At 43.5% G+C, this 20,297-nt stretch overlaps 2 protein-coding genes across 5 annotated transcripts in view; both read right to left on the reverse strand.

Moving 5' to 3' along the window:
* The window catches only part of LOC308461755 (uncharacterized protein), a 29,937-nt gene extending 26,271 nt beyond the window's left edge, over positions 1–3,666 (reverse strand). For 2 of the 4 annotated variants that reach the window (XR_013978966.1, XM_080978888.1), the window contains exons 1-3: positions 2,833–3,655; positions 1,932–2,228; positions 1,389–1,542 (exon numbers count right to left, since the gene is read on the reverse strand). Coding sequence is in view for 3 of the 4 variants with exons in the window: in XM_080978888.1 (XP_080835014.1) it covers positions 1,389–1,542; positions 1,932–2,228; positions 2,833–3,121 (740 nt within the window). In the remaining variant the exon portion in view is untranslated. Of the gene's footprint in view, positions 1–1,388; positions 1,543–1,931; positions 2,229–2,832 lie in introns of all 4 variants that reach the window. The other 2 variants (XM_080978890.1, XM_080978889.1) reach the window with 2 other exon arrangements.
* Positions 3,667–7,176: 3,510 nt separating this feature from the next.
* The window catches only part of LOC308461753 (interferon-induced very large GTPase 1-like), a 52,918-nt gene continuing 39,797 nt past the window's right edge, over positions 7,177–20,297 (reverse strand). The window contains 7 exon segments of the mRNA XM_080978886.1: positions 7,177–11,131; positions 11,135–12,384; positions 13,728–13,799; positions 14,198–14,269; positions 14,619–14,690; positions 16,201–16,263; positions 16,372–16,664. Of these exon segments, the coding sequence (XP_080835012.1) occupies positions 7,661–11,131; positions 11,135–12,384; positions 13,728–13,799; positions 14,198–14,269; positions 14,619–14,690; positions 16,201–16,263; positions 16,372–16,645 (5,274 nt within the window). The 5' untranslated portion in view covers positions 16,646–16,664 and the 3' untranslated portion in view covers positions 7,177–7,660.

Below are 20,297 nucleotides of genomic sequence, written 5' to 3' on the forward strand. Positions count from 1 at the left end.
ATGGGCAAATATGACCTCTCAGTGACTGAGATTAAAGAACTTCCCTTATATTCCCAGAAAAATATCTTAAAACGAACCATAAGGGCAGTGGCAACTAAAAATGATCTAAACTCTATGTGCACATCTACATGTGCCCCATTGTATTTTAAACTTAAAGAGGCCAATGAACATACATCTTATTTTAATGAATTGACTTTTGCACAACTTCGAAAAGCTTTTACAGAGCTACGACTAAATACAATAAGCTCTGCTTATAGAGATGGGAGACACAGAGGCATACCAAAAAACGAACGTGTCTGTATTAGGGGATGTTCTGAAGTAGAGGACCTTATGCATTATATCTTGCACTGTCCCTTATATAATGATGCAAGAAAAATATTTTTAGTACTTATACAGGGTCCCCTAGACAGAACCCCATTGACATTTTTTTCTATCTCCTTGCAGACACAGATAAGTATGTGACCTGGCGTGTAGCACTTTTTGCAATTGCTGCTAGGAAAATTAAAGCAAATTATATAGCCAAGGTAGCCATTAACTGTAAAGGAGATGAATTTATTTGATCCTATCTATCTACCTCAGGCTATGCTCTAACTTTGTCACCAAACTCTGAGTATAAATTGCACACTGTATTAATTGATATTGTTTTTAACATTAGTGGCCACGTGATGATTTTAGCTTATGAATTTTATTGTTTAATGTTTTTATTTGTACATTAGGGTACTTTTATAGCTCTGTTTAGAGTACGTAATGTTTTAATAATATAAATGTTTTAAGTCTTTTTTATCAATTCAGTATATTTTCTTTTAATTGTCAAATAATTCTGTGTACATTGCGGCAGCCTTTGGCTATGTGCAATAAAACTGACTACTACTACTACTACTACTATATATCTATTCCAGCTTCGAAAATGACTACTGTAAATTATGTGCTGCTGCATTTTCCTTGCAGCTCAGTTTCCATCAGACTAAGTGCAGGTCTCTGCTCTGGAAGTATTGTGACAGCGTCCCCGTTTTAGGCAGAATTTGCGGATCCAGAGGGTTATTATAGCCAACGCTAGTCTCAATGGGTTAAAACAGGCCCATAGAAACTAATGGATATAATTAATTTAGGTTTGGAACTTACAATAGGTTTACTCTGAGTAGAACTTAGTTGAATATAGCCCAGTGGTTCTAAGTGAAGAAAGCTCTTCTTTTCTATTTTCTTTTCCGTCTCACCTCCACGTGCCTCTCAAAGTATTTTTACCCACCTCCTATAATTTCTTCTCCAGTTCTCATTTCACAGTCAGCTTGCACCTTATTCTACTTAATACAAAACACCAACGGAGTAACGGTGTTGCATAGAGCAAGGAGCGCAATAAAGTTGTGTGGTTCTTGGCAACAGTTCATTACCTCCTGGTGTTTTTTCCTGACGAAACCTTTCCTGCCACATCGTCTTTCGCCTCTACCAAATGAGATAACTCTCCACCCAGCACTTCAGTAACCTTGATTTTTAAGTTCTTGCAATTGGCAACGGCCTCTGTCTCTCCGATGGTTGCAGATGAGCCTGTTGGGGGGGGGGGGAATGAGAGAGGACAGATAAGATCAGCCTTACTCAAGAATCTTTCCTGTGTAGGCAGATCCTCACAGAAAACAAATTCAGTGCCCAATGCCCACGCAACATTGCTTTTCACCTGCAATCATGTAATATAAAAAGGAAGTGTAAAAAAAAAGATACAGATAATCTCAGGAGGGGAAAACTTAATCCCCCGGCAATTAAGGTGAAAATTGGTATCATTAGTGCAAATGAGCTGTTTATAAATACTTTACCTTAGCTGCCATTTGAAGTATTTCCAGAACGTTCCAATGGAATGCTCAAATCGGTGTTCATTCAACATTTATGTTAAACATCTGCATTTAATAACTAGTTATTTAAAAGGAGAAACCACTTCTTACCATTTATAGCTAAAGTATTTGATTGGTCAACTTCAACTTCTACTCTTTCTTGTCCATTTTCAACCATCCTCCTTCTAGTAATGCTTTTGCCACCGACTGTTCTGGTTCTAGTCGATGCAAACTTGAAATCTCCCATCCCACAGTTGTCAAATGAAGTGAAGAGCCGGAGAGAGAAGGAAGGATCTCTCAAAGAACGAAGTGAAGCAACATCTCTCTCAAAGGGAGGATGCGCTCTTCCACCAATGTTTCTGATTTCTCGCTGCCATTGCCTCAGACCAAAGCAGCCATCGAGGAGGGCTGGGAACATTAGAAGAAAAGTTCGCATCAAAAAGGGTCTCCGATTAAAAAACCAAACAGCAGCACAGAATTCCCCCTGTAGGAACTGCTGGATTATAATCCATAAGAAAAAAACTTATAAATAAAATTAGTAATAAAAGTATTATTAAAAGTATTTAATAAAATTATTCTTAAAAATATTTAATAAAATTGTTAATAAAATTATTCTTAAAAGTATTTAATAAAATTGTTAATAAAATTATTTTTAAAAGTATTTAATAAAATTGTTAATAAAATTATTTTTTAAAGTATTTAATAAAATTGTTAATAAAAAATAAAAATGTGGAGATTATAGAACAAAATTAATCTGGTAGGTGAAGTGAAAGAAAGGTTAAGTCCTATGCCAGCCTGTTGACTTAGGAGTTTTTATCCACCTTCACCTGCAGCAAGGAAGAGGGATACACCTGGGCCAGGTAAAATCCCCAAACTCTCCTGCTTTTAGCCTGTCGCACTTTCAGACGAGATGATCTGGACTCACCAGAGCAGATTTCCCCCACCACTAAGACCCCCCCCACGACCCCCACCCGGCCCACTGTGCTTCTGCGACCCCCGCCCCTCTCCTTACCACCACCGCCTTTGACTCGCAGGAGCTTCTCCCGCAGGTCTCTTCGGTTGATGCATCCCAGCACCTTGAGCGTCACCTCCACAGCGCCATCCTCGGCGTAGTAGCCGAGCAGCAGGCGGCACAGGTCCAAGCGATCCGCCTTCTGCAGCCGCCCCTTGGGGATGCTACTATAGCCCTCCTCGGCCGGGAGCGCGTTCAGATGGAACTTGAATTGCTTCAGATCGTACTCCTTCAAGTCCTCCAGGGCGTCCGCCAGGCGGTCGCGGACGGTCCTCCTCTCCTCCGCCATCGCGTTCTCTCCTTCCCCGAGGAGAAAGGGAGCAAAGAGAAGTCCGACTCCGCTGCAAAACCTGCCCCCGATGGCTGCGGGGGGAGGGGGGAGAAGGCAGCAGCTTGAAACCCCGCCGTGGGCCAAAGGCGGCGGGTGGGGCGCCGTCTGTTAAAGGCAAGGATCCGCTTTCGCTTTCAGTTCCCCCCTCCCTTTGTCCCGGAAGGATAAAAGTGAAGCGGGCTGGCAGTGGTGTAAACCGAGGAAGAAATCGGGCCCGGTGCAGCAGGAAGCGGAACGGCGGATTTGGGCAGCGAGGCGTCGAGTTGAAGGAGACGGGGTTTCTTTTTGTTGCAGCCTGGAAATCCAAAGCAGGCTTAGCCCCCAGCGCCTAACCCCGTCGTATAAACCACGGACTACATCGCAGGGTTGTCGTACTTTCCCATACCCTCCGACATTTCTCCGATGGAAAGAGAGACATCATAAGGACGCGGGTGGCACTGTGGGTTAAACCACAGAGCCTAGGGCTTGCCAGTCAGGTCGGCGGTTCAAATCCCCTCGACGGGGTGAGCTCCCGTTGCTCGGTCCCTGCTCCTGCCAATCTAGCAGTTTTTTTTAAAAAAATAATTTTTATTAAAGTTTTAAACAACAAAAGAAAAAAGCAACACACACAAAAAACAATACAAAACTCAACAATACAAAACAAAATGCAGAACAATTAAAAACAAACTCTCTTTTCCATTTCCAATTTTAAATTACTTATTTTCTGGACTTCCTCATACCTCCCTCTTTTGTATTCCAATCCACATTATTTGTCCAGCAGTTTCTTTTCCACTTTTTTAATCCCAATCTTTAATTTAGTAAAATGTTAAAATATATAACTTCAACTTTTTTAAACCTAATCCTTGATCTTAATATCATATAACATTAAAATTTTCCCTTTTAATATCAAATTTCCATTTCTTTAAACATCTTTAATCTTGATCTTTAATCTTAATCTATCATTAACTTTAACCTGTGCAGCTGGAAACCACTTACTTTCAGTCCAACATCCCTTTAACATTCCTTAATTTTGCAATGTTTCTGAAGATAGTCTTTGAATTTCTTCCAGTCTTCCTCCATCGACTCTTCTCCCTGGTCACGGATTCTACCAGTCATTTCCGCCAATTCCATATAGTCCATAAGTTTCATCTGCCATTCCTCCAGTGTGGGAAGTTCTTGTGTCTTCCAATACTTTGCCATGAGTATTCTTGCTGCTGTTGTTGCATACATAAAGAAAGTTCTATCCTTTTTTAACACCATTTGGCCGGCTATGCCCAGGAGAAAGGCCTCTGGTTTCTTAGGGAAGGTATACTTAAATACCTTTTTTAATTCATTATATATCATTTCCCAGAAAGCCTTAATCTTTGGGCACGTCCACCAAAGGTGAAAAAATGTACCTTCAGTTTCTTTACATTTCCAGCATTTGTTATCGGGCAAGTGATAAATTTTTGCAAGCTTGACTGGGGTTATGTACCACCTGTATATCATTTTCATAATATTCTCTCTTAAGGCATTACATGCCGTAAATTTCATACCTGTGGTCCATAACTGTTCCCAGTCAGCAAACATAATGTTATGTCCAACGTCCTGTGCCCATTTAATCATAGCCGATTTTACCGTTTCATCTTGAGTATTCCATTTCAGCAGCAAGTTATACATTCTTGACAAATTCTTAGTCTTGGGTTCTAACAATTCTATTTCTAATTTGGATCTTTCCACCTGGAAGCCAATTTTCCTGTCCAATTTAAATACCTCCATTATCTGATAATAATGAAGCCAGTCTCGCACTTTGTTTTTTAGTTTTTCAAAACTCTGCAATTTCAGTCTATCTCCGTCTTGTTCCAAAATTTCCCAATATTTCGGCCATTTGACCTCCATATTGACCTTTTTCAAGGCTTTCGCTTCCATTGGTGACAGCCACCTTGGGGTTTTGTTTTCTAACAAATCCTTATATCTTATCCAAACATTAAACAGCGCTTTCCTGACAATGTGGTTTTTAAATGCTTTATGTGCTTTGACCTTATCATACCATAAATATGCATGCCATCCAAATACATTGTTAAAACCTTCTAGGTCCAAAATGTCAGTGTTTTCAAGAAGTAGCCATTCTTTCAACCAGCAAAAAGCTGCTGATTCATAGTAAAGTTTGAGGTCTGGCAGGGCAAATCTACCTCTTTCCTTTGCACAACCTAGCAGTTTGAAAGTACCTCAAAGTGCAAGTAGATAAATAGATACCGCTCTGGCGGGAAGGTAAACAGCATTTCTGTGTGCTGCTCTGGTTTGCCAGAAGCGGCTTAGTCATGCTGGCCACATGACCCGGAAGCTGTACGCCGGCTCCCTCGGCCAATAAAGCGAAATGAGCGCCACAGCCCCAGAGTCGGCCACGACTGGACCTAATGGTCAGGGGTCCCTTTACCTTTAAGGAAAAGCGGGACATTCCCAGATCAAATCAGAAACTGGGACAGAATTCTGTAAATTTAGGGCTGTCCCTGGAAAACAGGGACACTTGCAGGGTCTGCTTTCTTCTCACTTCCCACCCAGTTGCTGGACGCTGGGCTGAGCTGCAGGACTGTCATTGCCACTTTGTTTCTATGGCCACTGGCAGGGGAATTTTTTTAATGGTAAAACAGTAAACATTTCTTACATTGACACTTAAAACACACAACATCCTCTGAAGAATCCTTAGGGCTTTACTTACTGAATTTGATTTTGGTTGTGGCTAATGGGAGTTGTGGTCCAACACATCTGGAAGGCACCAAGTGGACAAAGGCTGGTCTGGAACCTACAGTATGTACTTGGGAGACTGTATCTCCCAGTGTTTGTGTTGGGGGATAAGCAACAGCTCTTGCAATGTTACCTGAACCAGTGGGGGGCGATCAGACAGAAAGGCAGCCTTGTACCATGAGGGATGCCGATGCTGTGGCTACAACAAGCACAGATTTTATCGTTAAGTCAGAGAACTAGATGGGTTAAGAGCTTGAGACAAACCCTTTGTGATCTTTTGCAAATTTATCAGTTCTCCGCAGATTGAGGAGATTGCATGTTGTGCAAAATCATGCTCTCCAGCTGCTTTGAGGGTGTGGCACTGCTCAGAATTGTGTGGGGAAATCACCTGTTCCTGAGAGCAGGTCGGAAGTTGTATGCTTTAAATCCCTGGTTCTCAAACTCCCCCCCCCCCACAGCCCATTTAACAATTTCTGATGTTCTTGGTGAATCACTTGATGCCTGTTGCAGCAGTTGTGATGTGCTAGATGCTGTAAACGGCGTTTCTGTGCGATCTGGTTTCTGTCATGGTGTCCCGTTGCACCAGAAGTGGTTTCGTCATGCTGGCCATATGACCCGGGAAGCTGTTTGCGGACAAATGCCAGTTCCCTCGCCTGAAAGCGAGATGAGCGCCACACCTCATGGTTGCCTTTGACTGGACTTAACCATCCAGGGGTCCTTTCCCTTTTCCCTAGATGCGGTATGTGCCGAGAACCATTGTGGTGTAAAGGTTAGAGAATTGGAATGGCGCATAGGAGACCAGGACTCAACTCCCTACTCAGTCATGAGGCTCACTGGGTGCCCCTGGGCCAGTCACTCTCAATCCGCCTAACCTACCTCACAAGGTTGTTGTGACGATAAAATGGGAAGTGGGACACCCATGTATGTCACCTTGAACTTTTCAGGGGAAACAACAGTATATAAATAGCTAATATTTTAGTTTTATTGCTTTTATCATATTGTACTTTATTGTATTACCCATTTGAATTCCATAGAATTCAGATTGGAAGTGGTCTTCCCGGATGAAGCTCACCAGCCACAGTTTGAAAACCCCAGGTCTAAACAAATGCGGTGCACCGTTTCAGCAAAAAGGTTGCCCTAAAAGTTGCCCACAGATGTGTGTTACAATGTGCATGTCTGAACCCACATGTTTGTCCAGCATGGACCTAAAATAGGAATGTAACTTTTGGCACAGAGTCAGGGTGTGCACTCATTAAAATGCATTAATACCTTCAACCCTTATACCCAATAAAGAATTTGTCACACCAGGAAAGAGTGAAAGATTGGTTTATTACACTTGGAAAAGAAAGACAAAGAATATATGTGCTGCTTTAGGCTGTGAATTACAAAATATGGGGGCAGCAAATAATCATGCGTACAATCACATACCTGAATGCTATAGAGTAAAAAAGTCTCTCACTGCCCCAAAAGGTATATATCATATAATTAAGCAGTTATAGACAACTAGGAATGCATATGGCTGCTGACTAGGACTACTTTAGCGCAAGGTGTTTACACTTTTACCATAATCTGAAAAATGAAAACACATCATTGTTTTGCTAATTCCAACATGCAACCTTGTCATATTATGCACAGAGTCACATTATGTTGGGCGGCTGTACATAACGTCTGAGATTTTCATACAAAAATGGCATACATTTAATAAAATTAGATGCAATCTGTGAATGCAACAACTTGTTTGAAACCACTTTTGTTTCCAGGTCTTTAAGGCAAGCATTCTGATGGTGGAGTTGGTTACAATTTGTATCTATCTTCTAAGGCCTTCAGTGCTTGTTCTTTGGTTATATTTCCCCAGTCCTCTGGCAGATCAGCTGGTTTAGCATTGTACTGTCTGGCAAAGTCATCATTGAACATTTTGAAAATGTACTTCCAGTAATCAGAAGCTTTGATACTGGGATCAGGTTGGATACGCCAGTCTGGATAATACGTACGGTACTCTTTGTACGGATGCCATTCCCAATTTGTGTCCTGATTTCGGAACACTTGATCGGTGGACACATCGGTGGAGCACAGAGAACATATCAGCTTTTCTGAATCTATATATCTGAATCTTCCAAATCCTTGAGGTCGATGGATTGTTGCAAAATGCTCCTGATGAGCGCTCCCTCCAGCTTCACAGGGGACTTTGCAGAAGGGACACTGCTTCCCACAGCCAAACATTTGCTTGAAGATTTCATCTTGGGGCTTCACAGGCAGTTTGGAGAGTTTGGATTTGATATCCAAGTCTCTAAATCTGCTTAATATTTGTTCTTGCAAATTAGGAAGGAAGCTTTCAACAAAAGCAAAAAAGTGGCCAGGATCAAATGCCTGTTTCATGTGTGTCCCCACCAAACTATCCTTAGGGATGACTAACTCCTTCTGCATTTCTTGGGAAAAATCCTGCACAAATTCTGAGATTGTCGCAGCACCTTGATGCTTCAGCTTCCGCAATGTTTTTCTAATTCTGTCTAGTATTGCAGAGAAAATGTTTTCCTCCAGATTCTTCAGATCCTCATTTTTTGTATAGTAATCCACCATTTTTTTCAATAGCCAACTCTTGACAAACTTTTCATAGGTTGTGATGTATTCAACATATTGGTCAAAATCCCATTCATTTAACAGATCCTTCAGGATAGTAAACTGGAAAAAACTCCGAGAGCCAAAGTCAACAGACTGCTCACTATTGTGAAAGTTGTCCACTATTTCCACCCCAAGTCTATTGTTGACATAATTCACTATAGCAGGATGGAGACACATTTCACAGAAATCTTTAGCTTGGATTTGATGGGCATCTTTTTCCTGATAAAGATCTCTGAAAATTGCAAAATAGTGGGGTTTCAGTTCTTCCAGGCGCATGTGAGGATCATTTTCCTTAACAAATTCTTCGTGTCTCCTTTGAAATGCATGAGCTGCTTCTCCCAAGATGTGGAGCTTAAGGTCCACTTCAAAGCCAGGGGTTGTATGAAGATTTTGAACATCAGGCTGTTGAAGCACTTCATTGATCATACACAAAAGGTCAATGCAGTAGGTTTCATCATAGTCTCCTTTAGAATTGAGCTTTTCATCAATATATGAAGTGCATTTGGACAACAAGGAGTTAACAAAATCTTTTATTACCAGTATATGCTTATACTGCATTTGAGAATTAAAATGAAGCATATGTTTCCAAAATGATGATTGTACATGGTCATTTTTAATTTCAAAAGTGTCTATTCTGCAATTTAACAATCCTCTTTTTTCTGCTAATTTTTGTGTGTATAGTTTCAAATGAGAGTATGAATTCTTTCTCAGATATGACTCAATTTCTGTATATATTTCACGTTTCTCTATGGAAATGGGTGGTATTTCCAACAATGTTTCTCTCCACATTTCTTCAAACTCTCTTTTTAATTCTTCTTCTTTTAATTTCTGCTTTTTGCCTCTGCATTTTTCAAGCAGCCTGTCAACCTTTCCTTCAATTGTTTTCTTGTATTCTGCTTGAAGAGCAGCAATTTTGTGTAGACCTTTTCTAATCTGAATGGCATCTCGCAGTTTGTTAGAAGAATAATTTTCAAGTTCACGCTTGAGGCTGTTGGCACTCCTGACAAAATCTTCCTTGTACTTTTCTACCAGATGCAGATTTGCTGCTTTGCTCCCGAAGTATTTATTCAAACTCTCCAAAATCTGCTCTTCCCCACGTGATAGTTTCTTTTGAAGTTCACATTTCAAATTATTGAAAGCAATTTTATCGGGTGACACATTCTGAATTAGAGTTTCCTGCTCAGATACCCAGAGGTGCATCTCTCTGCGGAAATCCCTGTCCCATTCAGAATATTTAATGGAGAGGTTGTTGTATGCTTCAGCTATAAGACTATTTTGGAAGCTAAAGATGAAGTTCTCATGTTTCACAGCATTCCACAGGCTCTTCACCCATTCAATGAAGTCAAGAATATTCTTGGAAGGCCTGTCACGTGCATGGTCTCTTATGAATTCAAAAAGGCACTTCTTTAAATCAAAGACCTTTTCGCTATACCCCCTGTTGACTGGAGCCATTGGTGGGACTCCATGCCAAAGACCAGGGATGTACCAATTATTTGTTTCTGGGTTATACTCCATGATGTCTGAGAACTTGATATCCCTCCCAATATTTTCCATTTTTGCTGCAGCCTGGGTCATTTCATTCAGCTGTTCCAAAAGGTGCTTCCTGTCCCTCATGTTTTGGTCATGTGCAGAAACATCACTGACGTTTTGGTGAACAAACCGGCAGCTGGGGCTTTGCCCAATCTCTTCCATCCTGAGGAAGGCATGGGTCACAATTTGCAGGATGTCCTTCATTTCGGTGGCATTTTCCATGGCCATGTTTACGATGGTGATGTCACTCAGCCCAATCACTAGAGTGGCCAATTCGTTGTCATGCTGATAGCTGTCTTCTAGTTTGGCCAGTTCAGGGGCTTTCAAGCCCTCTGTGTCTATCACCAGGATGAAGTCACAGCCAAGATCCTGAGCCAAATTCTCTGAGACGTTAAGAAGTGTCATGAAGGCACCTCGTGTGCACCGCCCACTGCTGACAGGAAACTGCAGGCCAAACATGGTGTTCAGAAGGGTCGATTTCCCAGTGCTCTGCACCCCCAGAACGGTTATCACCTTAATTTTGGATCGTCCTCTTAGTTTCTTATGAAGCTCGGTCAGAACATCACTTATCCACTGCAGGGGGATGTTGGATGCATCTCCATCCATCAGTTCAAGAGGAAACCCTTCTAGCATTAGGTCAGCTGCAATGCTTGGGAAATGAACAAACTGCCTTCTGTGTTTTGCTATTTTGCCCTCAGTAACCATGGAGTATTCGGCCTCATAAAACTGCCCCAGCTCACGCATGAAGTGCTCAACTCCCAAGGAAGAGGAAGATATCTGTCGGTCAATTTCTGCAGTCTTCTGGACATCATCTCCTGAAGTTTTGCATTTCTCTTTGTACTCAGCCCTTAACTTGGAAAGGTTCTCTCTAGCAATATGATCCAGGTTGAACTTCATCCATTTCAGGAAATAGTGCTTCTCTGCAGATTTCAAATGACTGATGGCATCAACAAATTTCTTCAAGCCAGGGGTGAGTTCACATTGACTCTGCTGTTTACGCAGTTCCAGCCATTTGCCCTTCAGTTCAGACCTGTATTTTTCTGAAGGCTTGTCCCCCTGTCTTTTCATCCTGCACAGTTCTTTCTCCACTTTGGCCAGGTTTTTCCAGAGATCGCCCTAGAGTCTCAGCATTTCTTGCTTGTACCTTGCTACATCTTTTATGTCTGCGGTGATTCCTTCAGCACATTGGAGGGCATTCTGACATTCTTGGCCATCCACGTCTGTCTGAATCGCAAGTTCATATGTCATATCACACATCCCTTGTGCACTCATACACGTTGGATGAGAATTAAGTATTCCTTTCACAGTTGACCGTAACTTTCTCACAAACTCTGCCTTACTTCTCTTTGCAGATTGCACCAGTATGTTTGAATTACAGAGGTTAAGTATTGGAGCCAATTTATCTAAAACACCCAAAGCTTCGTGGCATTTGTTGCTGTCACGTTCCAGGATGAAATAGAACTGAGTTGATGTTCCCTTCAGCGAGGACAAGAGATCATGTTGTCTTTCATCAATGGCTTCAGCAAATATGAACACAGCAGAGGAGACCTGTGTTAAAAAGCTAAACTGCACCCAGTGTGATTCAATGTCTCCACGAAGATTTGCAACTGCAATTGGCTCTGGAAAGAGATCTGAGCTTTTCTGCCCGTCTGGGAAATACCAGGCAATCTCCACAAGCCCACCAGCAATTTCTCGTGGGATGTCTCCGCACTCCATATCTCGGTGGAAGAAGAAATCATGGTGCTGTTGGGCAGGGCTGAGGAACTCACCGAGCAGTTTGGACTTGGAGAAGCTCAAGCTCCCCATCCTCACAAAGGAAATGGTTGGCATGGATGTCAACACCAGGCTCTCCTCCCTGAAGCCTCTGCTTTCAGCCAAGGAATGGGGCCTCCATATTTTCACGATGTCCCTCATGGCCCAGAGCATGAGGGTGCATTTGGGAGTCTCCAAGGGAGGGAGGAGCAAAGGCAGAGCAAACTGACACATGGACATTTTGCAGAAGATCTCCTGTTGGAGGAAACTGTCAGAGCAAAGCAGAACAGCACAAAGGACATCAAGGGGGTTGACAGAATGACTCTCACCCATTTCAAGAGTAAAGAAAATGTCCTTATCAATCCTCTCATTCCCCTCATTTCTTCTAAGTACTTGATCATCAGAAACAACTTCTTCGAAGCTGGTGCTCCTGGCTGTCACATTCAGAGCCAATATCTTCCTCAGAAAATGCCAAGGCACATCTTCCCGTGTTTGAGGTGTGAATTCCTTCAAGCTCCCCGAACTGATTTTCAGGACTTCTTGGAGGGAGAGCGCCTTGCTTTTATGCTTTTCTAGATTTAATTTGCACAGAATATCCATAACTGCTTTTCTTCTCTCTGTAGAAAATGAGAAAAGTATTTAGTAGTATATTAAAATTGATAATAGCGTACCATAATAACAAACAAACAAAAAGTTGCCCCCTCATCTGCATTTAAAAGGCTATGGATTGTTTAATTAGCGAAAGGCCTGAGAGAAGAAAAATGTCTTTGCCCGGAGCCTAAAGATACAGTGGTACCTCGGGTTACATACACTTCAGGTTACATACGCTTAAGGTTACAGACTCTGCATACCCAGAAATAGTACCTCGGGTTAAGAACTTTGCTTCAGGATGAGAACAGAAATTGTGCTCTGGCGGCGCGGCAGCAACAGGAGGCCCCATAAGCTAGAGAGGTGCTTCAGGTTAAGAACAGTTTCAGGTTAAGAACAGACCTCTGGAACGAATTAAGTACTTAACCCGAGGTACCACTGTATGTAACAAAGGCACCAGGCAAGCCTCCCTAGGGAGAGCGTTCCACAAGCGGGGGACCATAGCAGAAAAGGCCTTTTCTTGTTTTGCCTCCCTCCAGACCTCTCATGGAGGAGGCACAAGAGGATGATTGCAGGTTATTGGTTGCTTTGTATGGGGAGAGGTATTGTGGTCCTGAACTGTTTCAGGATGGTCCTACTCTGTGGTTTCATGTAGATGTTAAACAGCAAAGGAGATAAAATTGAACCCTGAGGAACTCCACATTGATGGTTCCATGGAACTAAAGAGCACCCCCTAACATCACCGCAAAGCAGTGCCACCTGCTCCTAGCTTGGATAGCCACTCCGGAAAGATACTACGGTAGATGGTATTGAAAATCGAGAAGAATTTACAAAAACACATTTTCCCTATCTCTCTCCTGACAGGACAGGCATCCCCAAACTAAGGCTTGTGGGCAGGATGCAGCCCGCCAGGGTCCTGGACCAAGCCCTCCCAGGGCCAGGAGGGGACTGTATAGAAGAGAGGCGACCCGTGCGCCCTGGACCCCGTGCGCCCCATCTCCCTCTCACGGCCTCCTCACCCACCTGTGAGCGTGCCGCCTGGGCAACCCGGGCGTCTCCCCGCCCAAGAGGCTGGCGGTACATAGTCAGTGGCCGTCCCTGCCTGCCTGCCTCAGTCGCCACTGCCGCTGCCTCCCTGGGTGCCCGCCGGATGACTAAGTGCATGTGATTTATTTTAGCCTATTTTTTGCAGGAGTATATTTATTTTAAGGTGGTTGATGGTAGAAGTAAATATAATGCAGTTTTAATGTGGTTGGAACAATCAGCATTCTACTTAATTCTGCTATGAGAGTGTAAGATCTCTCTTCCAAAACTCACTCTCCAACACACCCTGCATTTCCTTTCCACTGTGATGATGATTAGGAGGGATTACCTGTGGTGGGATGTTGATTCTCTTGCTCCGATTCTTCCTGAACATCATCTTCTTTCTCTTGACTTGGACAACCTAGAGACAGAAGCTCACATTAGCACAACCTTCTAAACTTGCCCTCCCCAATGTGACAACCTATTTACGTATATATTTCCTTTGAAACATCTCCAAGTGGTTTAACAACAAAAGCTACATGCTGGGATTAAAATCACCACTTAAAAGCCATATTCCTATTAAGGGACCAAAATAGGATAGACCTTGCTGCAGGCTTGACCAATGTTCATAACAGCACCTGAGACCACACAGCAGCAGCGAGGAGAACCAAAGGTGGACTAGTAAATTCTGTCCTTCAGGAACTCCTTAGCTACCCATGTACTTCTCCAGCAGATCATGTCATTTCTCCTGCTCTGGAAAAAAATATCCCTGAACTGCAACCCCTCACTTTCATTACATTGTTGATTAGGTGAGATTACCTATTTCAAGATCCATCTTCTCTTCCTCTGGGTGCTTCTGAATTTCACCTTCCTCTTCACCGACTGAGCAACCTAGAAACAAACAAGTTGAAATAGCAAAATTGTGTAAACATTCTGAACATTTGCTATTGTACAGTATACTAGATCAGGGGATGGATAACCTGTGGACACGCCCTCCGAAGGTTCAACAACTTCCATCATTCTTGACTACTGGCCATGCTGGCTGGAGCATGATGGGAGATGGAGGACCACAGGTTCCTCACTCCTGGAAATAGATGCCAAGGCCTTGCTGCGGGGATTATACAGACTCTTCTTTAATGTGATACAGCTCAGTAATTTCCTTCCTTCCCAGATCTTTGTGCTTTTTGGTCCTTTCGGTATTGACTTTTTAGGTGCACTCTTGCTTTACGAAAGTAAGTACCTTTGAAAACGTCTTCATTTGCATCCAGCAGTGTTCTTGGGCTGTCATCTTTCTCCTTGGGGAGTGAATGCTCTAGGAAGGAACACAGAAATATGCTCCTGGTGAAGGTGTAACTTCGGCATATATTCCAGTGAAACCCAGGCAAGCCACCTGCCAATGTGACGCCATGGCATGGCCAATCAGTGCCCTCTGCCAGGGGAAGTATAGGGTCACCACCAGCATTGCAAGTGGCGCCACTCGGCACCACATGCAGGTAAGTTCTCTGTCGGCAAAGGCCAGTCTCTCCACTTCAAATGTCGCCTCTGTGGGCCAAACACTTGTGAGCAGGTTTGCTTTGCAGAATCGAGGTGAGCAGAACAGAGAGCCAGTGTGCACACAGCGCTTTGCAATGATCCCCCGAGGGGGAAGAAGCAGTGCTGGTCCAAGTTATTTTGCTGCCTGAGGAAAAGGGCAAGATAGTGCCACACACCCTGTGTCCTGACTGGACTGGCTGTTGAATCTGACATTCCCACTGGTGGCAGGACAGTGTCCTTTACTGTACATGGGGCCAAGAGGCCACCTAGGAGGGTGTAGGGCAGGCTGGGGGCCCCAGACAGTTCTCTCCCTTCAGCCCCTTGTTGTCACTCTGTACCTCCAGCCCATGACACCTGAGGTACCTGCCTCTCCCTGCCTCATAGCAGGGTCAGCCTGGGGAAGGAGGGTTACGCCTGCTCACAGAAATTGCAGCCCCTCCTTCAAAAACATCAGCTTCCAGGTTCAAGGACTATGGGCACCAGCTGCTCACTATTGCTCATGTCTGCTGTTGCAGCTTCCAGGACCTCACAACTACATTCCCCATGTCATTGGTTCCAACATGTACCCCCGCCACCAACTGCTCCCCAGCACTATCTGCCAGGCTGACTACCAAATGGCTGAGGGTGGCAGTCTTTTCCACCAAGGTGCAACTGGCATCAGTGTGTTCTGCCATAACTAAAGGGGCCCCATTTTACATACACCTTCCTTATTTACCACCACCAAATTATTTCCCATTTCTGCATAGCTTCTAAGAACATTACGAAGAGCCTGCTGGATCTATACCCGGAGGTCTCAGGGTGGTTCACAGAACAAGGGGCGGTTCACAGAACCATCCTGTTCTCAGACAGGCCAAGCCAAATGCCTGTGAGAAGCCTGAAGCAGGATTCGATGATGCACAGCTCTGGGCAAAAATGGGTCACCTGACATCCTTGGGATATCAGGTGAATGGCAAGTGGGAGGTGATGCGCACCACACTCTACAACCTCCTCCCCTTTGGCAGTCCATAGGCAGTTCATAAAGAACTTTCTTTTTCAGTTCTCTGAAAATGCCACATCCCTCAGAGGCCCCGCATGACATGAAGGTAATGTGTAGAAACTAGCCTTTTTGCAAAAAATGCATTTGTTGCTCCACCCACTTTTGCCTTTGCCATCACCCACCACCAGCAGGGAAAGTTGGCCAGAAAGGAATGCAGCCCTCGGGCAGAAAAATATTTTCCTGGCCCTGCCTCAAAGAAAAAGGTTTTAAAAGGCAAAAACAAACAGCCTCTGCTTCCAAGTTCCAAACTCACCTGGATTGGATTCTGACATCAGCACTGAGTGGCCAGAACTCTGGAGCCGATTTTGAGTCTCATCTGTAAAGTGATAAGTGATTTCTTAACTCATATGGCTGTTGTGATAACAAGGAAGAAGGAAGAGATATCTAAACGTTTTTAAGGTTTGGGAAGAATGGTGAGACTCACCGTGTTTTTGACCTTGCAGGGCATGTTTTGAAGCAGGACATGCGACTTCTAACCATTCCAGGAACTGGCTACAGGCAGCTTCCCCTTTTTCTTGTATCAGAATAAGCAATTCTCTACTTTTTTTCTTTGAGTCTTCAGTTTTCTCCAGATCCTCATATTCTTCTTTTGTGATGACAATCTCTGAGCGTAAGTCATCTAAAACACAGTCTATGTCCTTCTGAAGTATATCAATTAATTGCTTTCTCCCTTTGCGTATAATTTCATAGCTGGACATAATCCCTCAAAGCAGCAGTCTGTGGAAGAAACACTTTATTTAAAGAATAAGAGGAGGGGGGGAAAGAATTAGAACCTGTTCAGCTTTCAGAAAAAACAGACAGGACAAAAAAAATGGATTTGGCAATGAGCCCTCTAAATTTGAAATAGTGCTGTTAAATAATGACACCATGATTATCACAAGGATGTACCGAGGAGGTGAAGGTGGTCATGATTAGACGTCCCATTATAATAAGAGAATGGGAATCACTCTGGAAAATTACAGTAACATGAACTTTACTGCATGTTACACCATCAAAGAAAATATGATGAAAATGCAGTTTCGGTGGTACCTTACACCATCAAAAATCTCCAAAATGTATAAAAATAGTTCAAATAAGTGTTGGAAGTGTGGAGAAAAAATAGGAGATTTTTATCGTATGTGGTGGACATGCAGAAAAGTCCAAAATTTTTGGAATATTGTTTATGATGAGATGAATGTCTGTAATGACATTAATGAATTTCAATAAATAATTTTTTCATCCCCCCTAAAAAGAACCTGTTCAGCTTTCAAAAGTTGTCTTATACCAAATCAGATTTTTGTTTTCCTACTTCAGCTGGAAACTGTGGGTGGTTCCAGATGTGCTATTTTAGGGTGGGATTCAGTCGCTTAGCAGCAAATTTAATTTGCGCAATTTGATTTTTAGCACTTGCACCACAAAACCCCCTGCCCTCTTCTGCCAGACATTTTTGAGCCCTTGGCAAGGGGCTGTATTGGCGCCTCCGAAGCTGGAATAGACCATGGACCAGAAATGTTTTCTTTTTGTTGCCTTTCACTCTCTGCCAGTGACTTCCTCTTCGGCCACTGGGGTCAGGGGTGCTCTGTTCTGCCTCTCCTCCTCCATCTGTCTATCTGCCTGCCTGCCTTCCTGCTCCCACTCACTGCTTTCCCTTCTGCCTTCTACCTGCCTCCCTCCCTCCCTTTTTCCTCCTCCTGCCACTCATGCTCACCCTCTCTGCCTTTTTTCACTCTAAGCTGCTCACACTAGGTAGGGGCCACACAGGGCTGCTGCAATGGCCCATGCTGGTTTTCTCCACCAGCGCGCCTGCATGTCTCGTCGCTGCCCCCCCCCCAGCAGCAGAGGAGCATCCCGGGCAGTGTACTGACAGGCAGCCACTCTGAGAGTAGCCAGGATTCTTTTTTTGGGGGGGGGTCCCTATTTTTAATGCTTTTCAATAATTTCTGAGGATCTGCCACTAACAGGAAGTGGTGATTCACTCTGTGCTGTGAAATGCTTCTCTGCCTCTTCCTGCGCAGCAAAAACTTCAGTAAAAGACGCAGAACACAGCATTTTTTTATGATCAGTTGGCAACCATACTGATTATGCCTACCAGTTTTTCATTGCCCTGTAGAGGTTTTCAAACAGGAAGAACACAATGCAACCAATTTCCAAAAAATATATATAAAATCTCTTTTGTGTTGTTCCCCACAAGATAAAAAGATAGAAATAGGGGTTCGGCGAGTGGACTGATAATGAAATCAACGGTATTACAGTAGAGGTTAGGAGAATCTACAGAGAGCGTAGAGAGGCAGGCAGCTCCTGATTGCCTGATACATATTTCGTTAGAACCAGGCAACTTAGGGAGTCTATCCAGCTTGGCCAGATAAGACACAACCAGGCTTGCTGGGACTCGCTGCTTTCAGCCATCCTTACCAATGATCATAAGAAATTTTGGAAGGCTATTGCAGAACCCCCACAGACTCAAGACTGACATTGATTCCATCTATGCTTTGGGTAGAGCATTTTAAGGCGATCTTTTATGACGATCGAATTCCATCAGACAGCCAAGATCTTGCCCCTTCCTCGACCCTGGTTGAGTGGCCCCCTGTTTCCATTACTGAAGTCAAAAATTTAATTTCTCAATGAAACTAGGCAAAGCCGCAGGCCCTGATGCCATCCTGTCTGAACTAATTAAAGCCAAGCCAGACTGGTGGGCTCCGATTCTAGCAGAACTATTCACTGTGGTGGACAGAACTGGAATTATGCCTAATTCATGGCAGAAATCCATAATTATCCCAATCTTTAAAAAGGGGGACAAAAAGTTACCTTCCAACTATCGACCAATAAGCCTATTGCCAAATATTGGGAAATTGTATACAAAACATCTTTTATTCAAATTAACTACGTGGTTTGACGTGAACAACATCATAGGCCCAGAGCAGGCAGGGTTTAGACCAGGGAAATCCACTTTACGTAACTGTATAGTGCTATCCCATTTAGCTGCCAAATACACACGGCACCATAAAGAAGGCCTATTTGTGGCCTTTTTAGATCTTCAGGTTGCTTTTGACTCAGTCAACAGGGGGCTGTTATGGTCCAAACTGGAGTCCCTGGGCTTAGACCCCAGGTTACTTTACCTGATTAAAAAGCTTTACTCAAATAATACCTGTCGTATAAGAATAACTCCAGGGGACGAGGTGTCAGACCCTGTTGCTTTAAACTGAGGTGTGAAACAGGGCTGTGTTTTTGCTCCCTCTCTTTTTAATCTCTTCTTAAATGACCTTGCCCCACTACTAAAACTGGTGGATGCTCACAGCCCAAAACTCAATGCATCAAAAATTCCCATTCTCCTATATGCAGATGATATGATTCTGCTCTCACGGACTAGAATCGACTTAAAGCGTTTGTTAAATGCCTGTATTGACTATCTGTCGAGAATGAAAGTGAGTATGACCTTCGATAAAAGCAAATAATGGTCTTGGGGGTCTTTGCTGGGAAACACATCCAGCAGGTATTTGAATTCAACTATTTGGGGATCACTTTCCATCACAGGCTCCGGTGGTCTTCGCACTGCGCAGGGGCGGTAAACGCCAGCAAGCTGTCTAAGCAGGCCATATCGTGCCTCTTTGCAACAAGAGGTAACCAACACATCCCTTCTGCCCTCAAGGTTTTTAATGCTAAAGTTAGAGCTCAACTGCTCTATGGAATTTCAGTCTGGATGTCAGGGTTTACCCAGTCAGTGGAACGAATCCAGGCAGCCTTTCTATTTAAGATTTTTGCTGTCCCATGCTGTGTAACTTACGCAGCCCTGTGTTTAGAGGGAGGCAAACATAAGCTAGAGACAGTTGCGTGGACGAGTTTTCTTTTATGCTGGCTAAGCATTTGTTTTTCAGCAGACAAAGATACTTTACTTAGCGAAGTTCTGTCAGACTCCTTCCCTTCCCCAGGGCTACAACTGTTTTGCACAAAGATACGGCAACTCGGGCTTTCAGAGAATCTCCTGGGTGCTGTGGCTTTCCCAATCGCCAAGGCCATGTTAAAAACTAGGCTGTGGGACATAGATCGCCAGGAACTAATCTCAGCTGCGGAAAAAACATGTCCCCCTCTTTATTTTCATCTCTCTTGGGCGCAGGAATTTAACTTTAATTATTTACAATTTTTGTTTAACTCGCAAGAAAGAAGGGCTTTTTCACTGGCTAGGTTCAATTCTAATCCTTCTCATCTCCTTTGGGGTAGGTCTGAGGGTATAGCAGAAGGAGATAGGATCTGCCCATGTGATGCCCACCTGGTGGAAACTCTAGCTTACATGGCCCTTAAATGTAAAATGTATGATGATCTCCATCAACAATTTCTAGACCATCTATGTATACCAACATGGAAACCAGAGACCGA

The sequence above is a fragment of the Podarcis pityusensis genome (genome assembly GCF_964106645.2).
Source record: "Podarcis pityusensis genome assembly, chromosome: 13".
In the NCBI taxonomy this organism is placed as follows: domain Eukaryota; kingdom Metazoa; phylum Chordata; class Lepidosauria; order Squamata; family Lacertidae; genus Podarcis; species Podarcis pityusensis.